This window comes from Macrobrachium nipponense, chromosome 1, assembly GCF_015104395.2.
Source record: "Macrobrachium nipponense isolate FS-2020 chromosome 1, ASM1510439v2, whole genome shotgun sequence".
Lineage (NCBI taxonomy): Eukaryota > Metazoa > Arthropoda > Malacostraca > Decapoda > Palaemonidae > Macrobrachium > Macrobrachium nipponense.
In genome coordinates this window covers 109,392,279-109,408,503 of record NC_087200.1, presented here as the reverse complement: position 1 = coordinate 109,408,503, position 16,225 = coordinate 109,392,279, and the positions used below count along the sequence as shown (strand labels likewise).

At 38.9% G+C, this 16,225-nt stretch overlaps 1 protein-coding gene across 1 annotated transcript in view; it reads left to right on the top strand.

The window, feature by feature from the left end:
* Positions 1-16,225, top strand: part of LOC135219551 (double-strand-break repair protein rad21 homolog) — a gene marked incomplete at its 5' end in the record, with an annotated part of 89,434 nt that overhangs the window by 55,537 nt on the left and 17,672 nt on the right. The window contains 2 exon segments of the mRNA XM_064256404.1: positions 7,916-8,068; positions 8,384-8,551. Of these exon segments, the coding sequence (XP_064112474.1) occupies positions 7,916-8,068; positions 8,384-8,551 (321 nt within the window).

Below are 16,225 nucleotides of genomic sequence, written 5' to 3'. Positions count from 1 at the left end.
GATAACTTGAAGGGGAGTTTCAAAAGCTGCCTTTTTATCATATTTCTGCACAGAAATAAAAATACCCTATTCGTAATACTTTTCATACACATTTTAAACATAAAAGCATAAACATTTATAAAATCGACACATCGATCGCTAATTTGCACTTTTTTTAAATCAATATTTTCGGAAGAGCGGCAGCGGCGCTTACAAGAAAGAACATGAAAAAACATCGTTGGTATCGTGAAGGGCAGTTTCAAAGCTGCCTTTGTATCATATTTCTGTACAGAAATAAAAATGCCTTTCACGTAATACATTTTCACACACATTTTAAACAAAAGCATGAACAATTATGAATCGACACATCCATAGCTAATTGCACTTACGTACTAACTCGATATTTTCGGCATAGAACAGCGTCAGAGGCATATATTTTTACCCTAATACTTACGTAATAACTCTCCATAAAATTTGTTGATATAATTTGCATAACCTTTATGGTCTGAACGGCATTTTCTACATATGTATGAACTCGTTAGACAACGGCGCTAGCGGCGCTGTTAACTGAAATTTGTGCCGTAAAGATACCTTAAAATGCCTCATTTTTTTAATGAATATTTTTGACGACCGCCGTAAAACCGATTCGCCGTTGAGTGATTGCGCCGTTAACCGCGGGCCGCTGTAATACTCATGTAACTTGTGATCTTGCATATCAGAGAAACGTGTTTTGATCAAAATGATTGGGCATGAAAGAACACATTTTACTGTTTTCACTCCAGTAAAAGATAAATACATGAAGCTCGTAGTATTCTGATGAGCTCAAGTTAAAATATGTTTTTAAACTTATAACTTACTTGGTAGTTATATATATAGCTAATGTCCCTGACGTCACGACAGAATTTCAAAACTCGCGGCAATTGCCGATTGGGTAGTCAGGTGCACCACCTGTGCGCCCTCTACCCAGATACGTAGAACAGTTCCAACTATTCCTCAGATATTCCCTGCCGCCGCATCGGTGACATCGTTGGAATTTCGCTCATTGGCCCGTGTTTTTTTTTTTTTTTTTTTTTTCGCAGTTATTTGGTGAAGTACACTTTGGCTTTGGCTTTCACTTGTTTTTGGGTGCATGTGGATCATCTTCATAATGAATGATGATAAGAGAATGTTTGATTTAGAATATTATTGCTTTGACTCTTGCTTATTCTTGATCTCTCTTTTGCATTTTCCAAACATGTCTGACTCTGCTTCGAGTGTTAAGAATGTGAGTGAGAGGATGTAATACTCGGCTTGCTAAAGCCTCGATAGATCCTCATTCAATTTATATGAATTTAAGAGGCAAGAGTGGTGAGTTGGATGATAGCAGGAAGAATGTGTCCATTTACCTGAAAATGAGTGGATGGATATTATTGCTATGTGCGAAAGCTTGAAAAGAATAAGATCAGGAGAGCGAAGAGTAGTATGTCTCGCTCTTCTAGAAATAGTCAGGGAATTGACAATTCTCTTTCCCTTGCTAGTGATCCTATTGATCCTGCTTCCGTAGTAATAGTTCCTATTCCCCCTACTGATACAGGTGTTGGTCCAACTTTAAAGGACATGATAGCGACCATTCAAGTCCTTGGTAAAGGTAAAATCCCTTGTAGAAACGGACAAATCATGGTCGAATGTGAGAGATCTTAAAATCACAAGTTACAGTGTTAAAATCAGTGCAAGTGCAGTGGAGGGTGTTTTTCCGTTGACACCGCTCGGATCTGTCGCGCTCCTAGTCCTAGACCTCTTCCAAGCTCACCAACCACTGTGAGAAGGAATGTCGACCGACGAAGGGAGGCGAGAGGTTTTAGCTCCTGAGCGGCCGTCCCCTCAAGCGTACCTGTTGACGATCCCCAGGACGCTCACCCTCGCCATAGGTAAGGCAAGGTAAAATTATTGTGTCTTTCCGTTGATGCTGTTCGGATCTGTCGTGCTCCTAGTCCTAGACCTCTTCAAAGCTCACCAACCCCTGTGAGAAGGAATGTCGACAGACGAAGGGAGGCGAGAGGCGTTAACTCCCGAGCAGTCGTCTCCTTGAGCGTTCCTGTTGACGCTTCCCAGGACGCTCACCCTCGTCATTGGAAAGGCGAGGTAAGTGTATGCTCTTCATCGGATCGATGCAGCTCCCAAATGGGGATGGCGTCTTACGTCAAGACACCTCGAGAAAATTTTCCATGACCGAACAGCGTCGTGAGATGACTCCTCAGACTCCAGGTTGCAGTCATTGGAGCAGTCCAGAGCGATTTTCTTCCGATTACGAAGAGAGTTCTCTTGCCAAGAGTAGTAAGATGTCGCACAGGCGGCCATCTACTTTGGAGGGAGACAAAGGGAGGTTGGAGAATGTCAGTTCCCCTACCAAAAGCAGTAAGATGTCACACAGGCGGCCATCTGCTTCGGTAGGAGGCGGAAAGACGTCGGACACGGTTGGTCCCTTTGCCGAAAGCAGTAAGATGTCGCACAGGCGGCCATCTGCTTCGGTAGAGGCAGAACGGATGTCAGATGCTTATATGCCGTCTGTACATGCTCCTCCTCCTCCTTTGGGTTGGTTTTCGTCTCCAGATGATTCATTGATTGACGTGGAGAGTGAGTCTGATGTGGTTGCTGCTTCTCCTGTCCGGTCTCAGCGTCGGGCTCCGGATCTGAATATAATTCAGGATATGCAGAACAAACTTTCTTCCCTCATGAAGGTCTGGCTTCTTGCAAGCAAAAAGAAGATAGCTCGACTTGACGCCGAGCGTCAAGTACATAAACATCGTGACGCCGGACACCAAAGAGCCGAGCGTCAAGAGGATCATGGCGCCGACCATCAAGAGCTTGAGCATCAGGATCATAAACATCATGACGCCGGACACCAAAGAGCCGAGCGCCAAGAGGATCATGGCGCCGAGCGTCAAGAGCTCGAGTGTCAAGATCATATACATACATCATGACGCCGGACATCAAAGAGCCGAGAGTCAAGAACATATACATCATGAAGCCGGATGTATAAGAGCCGAGCGTCAAGAGGTTCATGACGCCGAGCGTCAAGATTTTAGACCCCTTCAGATCAGGCGTCGAGAAGTTGCAAGGCTGGCTGTAAGTGCACTCAACGTCTTTTGTACAGAAGACGAAATTTACAATGGAAACTACAAAATCAGTCCTGGCAGCAGTCAGAAAGGAGGACTGGATGGTCTCACTAGATCTACAAGATGCTTATTTCCACATTCCCATCCACCCGAGCTTAAAAAAAAAAAAAAAAAAAAAACCTGAGGTTCGTATACAGAGAAGGTATTCCAGTTTCAAGCTCTTTGTTTCGGACTAAGCACTGCGCCTCAAATTTTCACGAAATTGCTGTCCTATGTCGCAGGAATGCTGCATTCGAGAGCTATCAGAACCTCTCTGTATCTGGACGACTAGCTCCTCAGAGCTCCTTCCTACAGTCGCTGCCTGGAGTTAACAGTTTCGATTTTAAAACAACAACACCACCTCAGTTTTTTGTATTTACCGAAATCCGTTTCGTTTAAATATAATTGCTCGAGCATAATAGATCCCTTTTTTAACACACGATTATTCTAGCCGAACGCATTCCTTCGAGGAATGGATTACCTGGCAACTCAGGATAGCGAGTGAGCAAGAACTAACTGAGTAGGCCGGGACTGCAGAAAGACAACCCAGTACCAGCTGGCTCTCCGAGATGCACGGTCGGATTATGTCTCTCTCCCCTACAATGATTGACTACCGAACCTGTTCTCTATCCAACAATATCGGACTTACGTCTCTGATTAACGGGGATTCTCGCATACATGAATGACATCTGCATCCCCTTGGATATTGCGAGAATTTTCAACAGAGATATATATTCTGGACTCTTTCATCTTTATGTTTACCGCACGGTAACAGAAGTCTTTACTAGTCCCCCGCTGTATCGCATTGCGATAATGCAGAATGTTTCTTCAGACATCTGAGTTTGTCTTCAAAATGTCTCGTATTCGGAAGGGTGCAATTGTTCATTGTTCACCCCAAATTGACAGATATATACGGAAGACATCGCCTGCTCCTTGACCTGCCAGCTCTACTTCCAAATGATCAGCCCATGAGAAGTAGTACTTCCGTGTTTTTCATTACTGGAAACCGCCCCGCTCTCATTGCAACTACAACCCCTCACCTTACAGCAATGAAATAGCTGTCAGCGTTTTCAGTCCTTTGTAAGCACAGGTTCAGAACCTTGAGAATCCTTCTCTCGATTCGACTGTGAAGACGTAGGTTGCATTCCCTTTCCACCTTCGTCTTCAATGGAATATAGTGTTGTTTTCTTCTTAGCTGAGATTCAACTACTATGGGAATGTCTTGCCATAAAGGACCTCGGTCTCTAGAGGGCAATTGACTTTCGCCTATTGGTCACATGCCTTAAGAGAATCATCACCTCGTTAAGAGATTCACCACCTCGCCGTCCAGCATCAGTGACAAACAAATAGACAATTTGTATGGTCTCTCGGCATAACCCTTTAAAAGGCAAAGATCATGTGACTTGCTCGGATACTTGGACAACTTGTCTCACTACCGAACGCAGTCAGTAGGCAGCTGTCAGAGCGCCCGTGTCAATTACAATCTATGCTGTGGACTTAGTAGGTTGTTCCAGAACAATCATTACTTCATCCTAATAGATTGTCCCAGTACCCATACCATGGACACCCACCATGGAGTGTCGCTGTCCTATCCATTGCCGAGAAGAAGAATCTTCGCTGCAATGGGATAGGAGAATGAGAGAGACTGCGCTGCAGACTTTAAGAGAAGTCGTAACGTTTCGACCTCGACCATTAAGCGATACAATAGCATGTTCGCAGATGTCTTCAATGACAGGAACTTGGACGTCTGAATATAAAGATCTCCAAGACCTCAGATCCTTTGGCACTACTAAGGGGAGACTACAGTCCCCTCCAGCATGGAATTGGGACGTAGTCCTGAAGTTTATCATGAGTGATAGGTTCGAGCCTTTACAGGAAACATCATTTAAGGACCTCACCATGAAAAAACTCTTCTTAGTTAGTCTAGCGACAGCGAAAAGAGTCAGTGAAATCCATGCCTTCAGCAAAGCTGTAGGGTTCAGACAGGGCAATGCTATCTGCTCTCTACAGCTGGAATTTCTAGCGAAGAACGAACGCCCTTCTCAGCCTTGGCCCAAATCGTTCGAGATTCCAAACCTGTCGGATCTCGCAGGTAAGGAAGTAGAGAGAGTTCTTTGTCCGGTAAAGGCCCTGAGGCATTACCTGGAAAGAACGAAGCAATTACGTGGCAATTCAGAGGGGCTTTGGTGTTCTGTCTGAAAGCCCTCGCTGCAAATGTCAAAGAATGCGCTATCGTTTTTTATAAGGCCTTAATCAAGGAAGTACATTCAGCATGTAATGAGGTGGATCTCAGGCTACTGAAAAGTGAAGACTCACGAGGTTAGGGCCGTAGCAACCTCTGTAGCTTTTAAACAGAATAGATCCCTTCAAAATATCCTGGACGCAACCTTTTGGAGAAGCAAATCAGTGTTTGCGTCGCACCATCTGGGGCAAGTTCAAACTTTGTATGAAGACTGTTACACGCTGGGACCGTTCGTAGCAGCTCATCCAGTAGTGGGACAAGGGACTACCCCTGAAATCCCATAACCCAATACCCTATACCCTTTTTCTTACCTTGGAACTATTGAATTTTATGGTTTTCTGTGGAGACTGGATGCAGTCTCCCACAATCATTGATCCTTAGTCAGGTGGTCAACTTGTTCCTTGGTAGCGCCCGGAACAAGGTTATTGGATGAGGTCCTGTCACATAGAGGTTATGCACCGGTTTGACAGCTCCTTGAGGTCTTCAGCCCCCTGGGTGGATCGCTGGATCTCTTAAGGAAAGCAGACATAATGAGGCAGGAGATCATTAAAGTCAGCTTCCTTAAACAGGTACGAACCCGTAAGTTTGTTTATTAACTCTTATGTCAATTCCAACGATGTTGGCTGTCTCTGACCCTCCACCAAAGGTGTCAATCAGCTATATATATAACTACCAGGTAAGTTAGTTGTTTAAGAATGATATTTTCATAATAAAATAAATTTTTGAACATACTTACCTGGTAGTTATATATAATTTAATTCCCACCCTCCTCCCCTCTAGAGACTAGGGGCATGGAAGATCTGAGGAATAGGTGGAACGGTTCTACGTACCTGGGTAGAGGGCGCACAGGTGGTGCACCTGACTAACCCAATCGGCGATTGCCGCGAGTTTTGAAATTCTGCCGTGACGTCAGGGACGTTAGCTATATATATAACTACCAGGTAAGTATGTTCAAAAATTTATTTTATGAAAATATCATATTGAATGGAGTCTGTTGATTTTTGTTTATGTAATAAACATACCCTCAGCGCCATCTACTAAAAGAAAAAAAAAATAATAATAAATTTCGTTCTCAAACAATATATTTTTAAGTGATATTTCGACAGAGTATCTTGATATTCATTTGTGCAAACTAGAAGCAAGAAAGTCGCTCTGATTTTACTTCAATACAGCAAAACAAACTTACTTTGCAATCGCCCTCAACTGATTTCCAAATTAAAACATTGATTGTTATGTTTGTATTTTATAATACTACAAACAAATAGTAATATGAAAATATCGATAAGAATGACGCCGCAGTCCCCTTCAACAGGGTAGCTGGTGTGACCTATAGGCGGCTCCCCGTTTTCAGGGTCTTTTGATGAGGAAAAGGCTAATTGGAGGGGTTACTGTGGTAGTGTTTAACACTCGCCCCAGTTCTATACCGACACCTTTTATTTAGGTGAGCGAGTCAGAGACTTCTGACATGTCCAATTTAGCAGTTCTCTGGTATCAATAGTCAATATTTTACTAGAAATAGTGCTAAAAAGAGGAAACACATTTCACGGAGCGACACGGCTGAGCCCAGAAATACATATATTATTGGATGCAGTGAAGTAAAGAATAACTTTTTAAGAGATCCATGGAAAAGATGCATATCCATTATGTTAGCATTTTATCTCATGATACTAATATTTAATTGTAATTATTACATACTCGAATTTTATATCTCATGTAGATGCGACCCCTTAAAATTAGCTCCAAAATTAGGTGTTCAAAAGTTGCATGATACGAGAGTATATACGGTACTTTCTGCACTTGGTTTTTGGACTGCATTTGAATGTATGATTTGGAATATTTATAAGCTCTCTTCTTCTTCTTCTTCTTCTTCTTCTTCTTCTTCTCTACCTACCTACCTACCTACCTACCTACCTACCTCCTACCTACCTACCTACCCCCCCCCCCCCCTACCTCAGATCCATCATTCATTCAACAGATGATCCTCTTGGCCCCACTGTTTTAACATTTTACCCAATTAATAAAAGAATTTAATTAGATGATTGATGGGTACCTGAGGCTCCTGGTTGCTTATGTGCCTTGGATCTACTGTATATGGGCAGTCTCCGGCTTACAACGTTCCGAGGTTACAATGCTTTTCAATTATATTCAACAGAAATTATTTCCAGGTATACGACGCTTACGATGCCGATCTGACGGAAGAAATATGACTCCAAAATTGCAAAATAATCAATATTTGGAAGTTTTTTTGATGAAAAATTCAATAAAAATGCACTTTTCATAGTTTTTAGTTACTCAAAGCTTTAAAAGTAAGGTTTTCTTAGGATTTTTTAAAAGTTTTTTGGCTTACGACGATTTTTGGCTTATGGCGAGTCTCAAGAATGGAACCCCAGTCATAAGCTGGGGATTGCCTGTATCCTGTTTGAAAAGTTTGTAATCTTAGGTTTTCAAAAACCATGAATGTTAGCTACAAATGAATTGTGGTTTTGTATTGCAAAAATTTAATTTGTGCAATAGATTTTGCAATATAAGTTCATAGAGTAAACCTGTTCTTATGGCACAGAATCAACCTCCTTTGGAGAACCGTGACTATGAGAATGCCCATCCACCTGCCAATACTCCTGGAGCTCATTCTGATGGAGGACCCCGTTCTGTATATTCAGAACATCCAAACACACCAGGACCACATACAAGAGTAGAAGAGGAGGAGGAAGAGGTAAGTTATTTTAAAATTCATGAATGTATAAAGAGTTTTTGTAATGTGTGGCATAGGAATTTAAATGATTTCTCATGTAGTGTTTTAAGAGATTTTTAGATAATGTAGACTGCAAATTACCCAATTCATTAGAATTATTATTTTCATTATTCTTACCTGTAATGTTCCTATGTAAAGTCTAATAAAGAGAATAGGATTTATTTATTTGTATATATTGTTGCAATAAGTTGTATAATGTATTTTTGAAATTTTGGGAAAATAGGATTGAAATTGAAGAATCTGTACTGTGAATTTTTTTTTTTTTCCTCATCTTAGGAGGAGCAAGCTGATGACGAAACATATGAACAGTTTGAAGAACGTGTTGTAAACAAGAGAGCAGCTCACATGTTCCACACAATCCGGAGGAAAATTGGGACTAGTAAAAACAACAAAAGCAAGAGCATAAACTTCACAGACTTTGTGCAGAAAAACAATAGAAAGCAGGTAAGCAAATTAATGTTGACTGCTTAATGAGATCAGAAGTTAAGAAGGGCATAGTTAATATATAGTTTACCATTTATTATTTAATAGGTTTCCTTTATGATATTTTGTCTGTCTTTCCCAAGTTTTAAAAATATTTATTTACTATAACTTTACCTAAATTTTTGTATTATAGAGATAGAAAAGGCTGCTCCATATTTTTTTTTAGAATAGGTGGTTATTAGTTCAGCCAATTTTTTTTTTTTTTCTTGGGGGGGGGGGGCAGTTGACAAACTTTTTCCATATCACCTAGTGTGTCTCTCCCCCCAAATAGATGAAAACCCAGCCCCAGCTAGCAAAGTTGTACCACCAAACTACAGATTTAAATACAGCTTAATTTTCAGATATAACAAATGAAGAAACATTAAATTTGCAATAAAAACAAAATGATTATAGTCTCCCTCCTTGCAGAATATCTTTTATGAAGAATGTTAATAATTGTCAAGACAGCAGATTTGTGCTATTTTCAAGCTGATTGAAGGGGGAAATATAAAAGCTATAGTTTTTAATGTATTTATTGAGTGCATATAAAATAATAATACAGTGGTACCTCGACATACGAAATTAATCCGTTCCGAGGCGGCCTTCGTAACCTGAGCTTTTCGTATCTTGAACCACATTTTACATGTAAATTGCTTAATTCGTTCCAAGCCCTACAAAAACTCTCCAGTAAATTTTATAATAAAGCTAAATTGACCAATAAACAATGAAATACAATTTGGACCATTCAATACCTAACTTAATACGTACTACTAATATGTATCTGTAAATAGTGTATTAGTGTACGTGGTATACAAGAAATACTGTATGTACATACATATGTATGTAGTAAAATGTGGAACCGTACCTTTCGAGTGAGCCTATCTCCGAAAGTGGCGACAGGAGGAGGACAATTTGCAGAAAATTTGGTACGTAGTACGTACACTTAACTTTACGAAACACATTAAAAATGTCAGGAAACATAGACTAAACTTTACGAAACGCATTAACAAAACTGTAACACTTAACTTTACAGAAAACTTGAAATTTAAATTTTTTTCCCTTTGATTTTTTTTTTCTTCTTTTCTCTCCCCACCAAAATTTCAATTTCTTCGCCACTTTCAACTTTCTATTTTTTTGTAGGTATCAATTGGATGTTCCTTTTTGCTTATTCCTACTAAAGGCCTCTAAAAAATAACTATCCAAGAGAGATTGCTTCTGCCTACTTTTCACAATGTTCCTGAAACGACTCAGGCAAACGTCATCGAACTGCGCAAGCATACGACCTGTGTAAGCCTTTTTGGGGTTTCTTTTCTACAAATGATTGCACCCTATGAAAAGCAGCTAGAGCATCCTTAATTTCTGCCGTTGTCATAGGGTCGTCCTCCTCCCCCTCGCCGCTGCTTGAGAACTTTCTTGAACAATGTTATGTTGCATTGCCTCCAACTCCTTCAGGTCATCCGTCGTAAGCTCCTCTTGGTGCTCCTCCAGAAGGTCATTGATGTCGTCCTCGTCGACAACCAGCCCCATGGACTTGCCGAGTGCAATGATCTCGTCAAGATCTGGTTGCAAAACAGTTTCAGGATTGTCAACTGTTCCTGAATCTGCACCAGATTCGCATCCCTCAAAGTCTTTGGCGGATACGGCATCAGGCCAGAGTTTCCTCCATGAAGAATTCAAGGTTCGCCTCAAAACCTCTTGCCAAGCTTAATCGATGAGTCGGATGCATATCACAACATCAAAATACTCCTTCCAAAATTCATGCAAGGTGAGGTTTGTGGTATCGGTGATGTCAAAATATCTCTTGAAAAGATGTTTCGTATACAGCTTCTTGAAGTTCGATATCACATGCTGGTCCATGGGCTGGAGGAGAGGGGTGGTGTTAAGACGGAAGATAAAGAACCTTGATAAAAGAATACTCCGCTAGGATATCTTCCTCGAGGCCAACAGGGTGAGCAGGGGCTTTGTCCAGCAACAGCAGACATTTTAGAGGGAGGCGCTTCTCTTCCAAGAATTTCTTCGCTGTCGGGCCAAAACACAGCTTTACACACTCGATAAACAAAAGTCTCGTTACCCAGGCTTTCGCATTAGCCCTCCACATCACTGGAAGCTTCTCCTTTAGCACTTTGTGGTCCTTGAAGACTCCAGAAGTCTCCGAATGATACACAAGTAGGGGGCTTTACCTTGCAATCCCCGCAATCCCCACTGGTGTTGGAACAAAGTGCAGGCGTAAGCCTGTCTTTCCTAGGCTTATGCATGGGTAGCTTCTCTTCCTGCGTGATGTACGTCCAATGAGGCATTTTTTTTCCAAAAAAGGCCAGTCTCATCACAGTTGAAGACTTGCTGAGAACTGTAGCCTTCCCTGATCGTCATCTTGGCCAACGTCTTAATAAAGGCTTCGGCAGCTTTCGTGTCCTAGCTGGCTGCCTCCCCATGCCGCACCACCGAATGGATGCTAGTCCGTTTTCAGAATTTTTCGAACCACCCATGAGAAGCCTTGAAGTTTGGGGTTGTTGTCGATGTCCCTTCTCCTCTGTCATCTTCAGCCTGGGTAATCAAATCGCCAAAATTAGCGCTGGCCTTGTGGCAGACTGCCGTCTGTTATTGTATCGCCAGCAATTTCTTTGTCTTTTATCCAGACAAGAAGCAGCCTTTCCGTCTCATCGTGTACGTGGCTTCTCTTGCTAGACAAAATAGTCATGCCCTTGGAAGGTGTAGCTGCTTTGATGCTTCCTTCTGCTTAAGGATGGTGCCTATCGTCGACGGATTTCGGCCATATTCCTTAGTGATCACACTCAATCGCATGCCAGCTTCATACTTTTTAATTATCTCCATTTTTGTCTCCAAAGAAAGCATCCTTTTCTTTCCGTGAACTTCAACTTTCTTGGGACCCATGACTACGTATATACTGTACATAATTAAGTTATGTAGTAATATACGTACTAAAGTTCTCACACAACACGATAAAGTAGTACTACAACGAAATCACTAATGAATTTACATTAATAAACGAAATCTTATAGAACGAACCAATTCCTCGTGCTTACGATAACAATGCTGCTGCCGAGTGGCCGAAGAAGCACGCTGCTATGTAGATGCACGATGGGAGAGATGCTGACCAATAGGAGAGCAGGATCTTATGGCAGTGACTAGCATCAGGAACCAATGGGAGAGCGGGAGGATGGTGGCGAGTCTACTCAGTTGGCGGCGCGCGAGTTTTAAATTTTTATCGGTGGTCCGGGTGAATCTCGGGACTTTACAGCAACAACCTTCCGTATCCTGAACTATTTTCGTATGTAGAGCCCAAAAAATCTTTGTATTTGCTTTCGTAACTTGAATTTTTCATAAGTTGAGCCTTTCATATGTTGAGGTACCACTGTACTGATTCAGGAAATATATTTAAAAAATTACTTGTATGAGATATCTAACACTGAAAGATTACCCAACTTTGTTGAATCGGATCAAACCTTCCATTCCTAACCAACCATCTACGGGCACAACCTTGATTAACAGGAGTGCGGGGGAAAATTATTAGTAGACCTATGGGTAATGGTTACCTGACCTTCATCCTACCATTGCTTATTACGAATGTCATTAGATGTTCCCCCACTAATAAGAATATAGTTATAAATATAAGAATATAAATATAAAGACACCTTTACTTGGTAGATGATGCAGGAAATGAAATGGGTAAATATATGAAGCTATGTAAGTGTGTTGTGTGTATGTGTATATATATATATATATATATATATATATATATATATATATTATATATATATATATATATATTATATATAAATATAAATAAAGGTTTTTGCCACAAAGGAAAAAAATAAAAAGCGAGATAGCAAAGAACTTTTGATCTAGCACGACCCTTTACTAAGGCACAACTGATCATACAGAGGAAAAACATAGTAAAAGTAGGCTTAATATCCTAACTGACATTACAAGATTAGCAATAAGGTCTATTTCACTCTACAGAAACGAGTAAAAATGCCCAAGGGCAAAATTAGCGATTTTTAGGCAGTCACACCTTGGAGGAGCACACATGTGGTCAGCAGATGATTCATCCAGAAAACAATACATTTTGAAAAAACAAGGAGGCATATACAACTTAATACCATGAAATTTACAAAAATGTTCCCAAAAAATGAATGAAAAGACGAAAAAAGGATATAAGTATGTATATATATGTAGAGAGAGAGAAATAATAACTACATGTGGGACTAATTAACCCTCTTACGCCGATTGGACGTATTAAACGTCGAGATAACTTGTCTCCCGGGTGCCGATTGGACGTATTAAACGTCGACATAAAAAAGTTTTTTTAAAAATTCGTGGAAAAATACTTATAGGCCTACCAGCCGAAAACTTTTGAATCACGCACCTTGCGGGATGCTGGGAGCTCACGGATCAAGGTGTTGTTTTGTTTATAATAGTTACGCAGGCGCGCAAGCGCGAATTTCTTTCTTATCGCACTAAAAAGTATCAGTGACACATATCGGAAATTATGTTGTCACTTTGACATAATTTTTGCACCAGTTTAAATTAGCCGTTACATGGAGTATTACATATGAAAATGTGTGCAATTTTATGTAGAATACAAATAAAAAATGCTCATGATTGTAGCTTTTATCAGTTTTGAAATATTTTCATATAAATAAAGATAAGTGCCAAAATTTCAACCTTCGGTCAAATTTGACTCTACCGAAATGGTCAAAAAACGCAATTGTAAGCTAAAATTCTTATATTCTAGTAATATTCAATCATTTACCTTCGTTTTGCAACAAACTTGATGTCTCTAGCACAATATTTTGATTTATGGTGAATTTATGAAAAAAAAAAAAATGTTCCTTACGTCCGCACGGTAACTCTTCCGATAATTTTTTTCATGCGATTGTCGTAATGTTTGCACCTTTTTAAATTTGCTGTTACATAAAGTTTCGTATATGGAAATGTGCGCAATTTCATGCACAATACAATTAAAAACAATTCATGGTTGTAGCTTTTATCAGTTTTGAAATATTTTCATATAAATTACGATAAGTGCCAAATTTTCAACCTTCGGTCAAATTTGACGCTACTAAAATGGTCGAAAAACGCAATTGTAAGCTAAATCGCTTATATTCTAGTAATATTCAATCATTTACCTTTATTTTGGAATGAATTGGAAGTCTCTAGCACAATATTTTGATTTATGGAAAAAAAAATTTCCTTACGTTCGCGCAGTAACTCTTCCGAAAATAATCAGAAATTTTTTCGTGCAATTGTCGTAATGTTTGTACCATTTTAAATTAGCCGTTACATAAAGTTTTAAATATGAAAAAGTGTGCAATTTCATGGAGAATATAACGAAAAATGATTGAAGGTTGTAGCTTTTCTCATTTTTGAAATATTTGCATATAAATCACGATAAATAGAAAAAAACCATGTTCAGTCAACTTTGACTCTACCGAAATAGTCGAAAAACGCAATTGTAAGCTAAAAATCTTACAGTTTAGTAATATTTAGTCATTTATCTTCATTTTGAAACAAATTTGAAGTCTCTAGCACAATATTTAGATTTTTGGTGAATTTAAAATAAAAAAACTTTCCTTCCCTCCGCGCTCGGATTCACCGCCGCAAATCTCCGAAATGCGTACGTCGCATTCTCGTTATAATTGCTCCGATTCATATTAGGCGTTTCATAGATTTTTATATATGAAAATGTGCACAATTTTATGTAGACTACACCTAAAAATAATTGAAGGTTGTAGCTTTTCTCATTTTCGAAATATTTGCATATAAAAAAATATACATAAAAAAAATTCGACCTTCGGTCAACTTTAACTCGTCGGAAATGGTCGAAAACTGCAATTGTAAGCTAAAACTCTTACTGTATAGTAACATTCAATCATTTATCTTCAATTTGAAACAAATTGGAAGTCTCTAGAACAATATTTAGATTTATGGTGAATTTTTGAAGAAAAAAAAATTTTTTTACGTCCAAGCGTTACGAATTCATGCAACATTTTGTGATAATATTTTCTCTTTGTTGCTTTGATCATTTTACAATGTGTTGCATACCAAAATGATTGCAATTTAGTGTACAATACAAAAAAATTAACTTGTTAGCTTTAACTGTTTTGCTCACAGCGCGATTTGAATACAGTTATATATGAAATTTTTTTTTCGCGCTATCACATATCGCATTATTTATATATGATAATGATATTTTTTTCATTTCTGATGGTTGCATACTAAACTTCAGGGAATGACAAAAAAAGAAGCCAAAAAATGAACTCAATCTTATAAACTAAGCGCACTGTGATTTTTTGAAAAAAAAAAATTTTTCCACTTCGGCGCTCACTCCGAGACAGCTTAGGCATTATTATACCCCTTCGGCGTAAGAGGGTTAATTAGTAGTTCATTCATTTTATGGTCCTTCATAAACATTTTACAAATATATGGGTCCAAATGGTACAATCCCAGACTGTTCTAACTGAATGCATTTGTTGCTTTATACGTACACATAAATTTTTACTTGACTGACCAACATAAAAAGATGGGCAATCCTTACAAGGAATTTTGTAAATGATGATGTTATTTGTCATGGGACTATTCTTAGTTAGCATATCTTTAATGGTATTGTTATAAGAGAACACTACATTAACATTAAACGATTTAAATATTGATTTTATGGTTTCAAATCCACAACACTATAAAACTTTTTGTGAGCATTTCGATAACAAAAAACTCGCAAAAAATCTGTTGGACCAATTAATGAAAAACTTTAATATCAATATCAAACAAATTCTTAAAGATAAAAAAGAACTCTTGTGTAAATTAACTGTAAAGTATCCCTTATTTATATGGCCTAGTTAAAACTCATAAGGAAAACTAACCTATGCGCCCAATTATTAATACTGTAGGATCGATTGCTTATAAACTATCTAAATATCTTGATAAATTGCTATCCCCGCTATTTGGAACTGTATCTAATTCACACATCCGGAATTCTCTTGATCTTGTGGAAAAATTAAATAAAATTGTACTAAACCCTAGTGGTATCTTTGTCAGTTTTGATGTATGTTCCTTGTTTACAAAAGTCCCTATTGACTCTGTGCTAGAATATTTAAGTATTGAACTTGTATTGCATGAATTACCTATATCCATTAGTCACATAATTTCATTGATTAAGTTGTGTATTTGTGATTGCAGATTTATTTTTAATGGAGAATGTTACTAACAAATGGGTAACCTTTCATCACCTCTCCTTTCAAATTTATATGTGGAATTTTTTTAAAGACAACACCTCCCGAATATCACACTTGTCCCCTTAAAATGGTACGGATATGTAGATGACATCTTAGTAGTCTTACCTGTTGGTATCGATGTAAATGGTTTATTGTCTAAATTGAATAATTTAGTGCCATGCATAAAATTCAGTTTAAATTGAAAACAACAATGTCATCCCTTTCCTAGATGTATTAACCCTTTAACGCCGATTGTACATATTAAACGTCGACAAAAATGGTCTGTCGGGTGCCGAACCGACAGACGACGAAAAAAAGTTGTTTAAAAATTCGCGGAAAAATAGTTATAGGCCTACTAGGCAAAAACTTTTGAATCACGTGCCTTGGGGGATGCTGGGAGCTCATGGATCAAGCTGTTGTT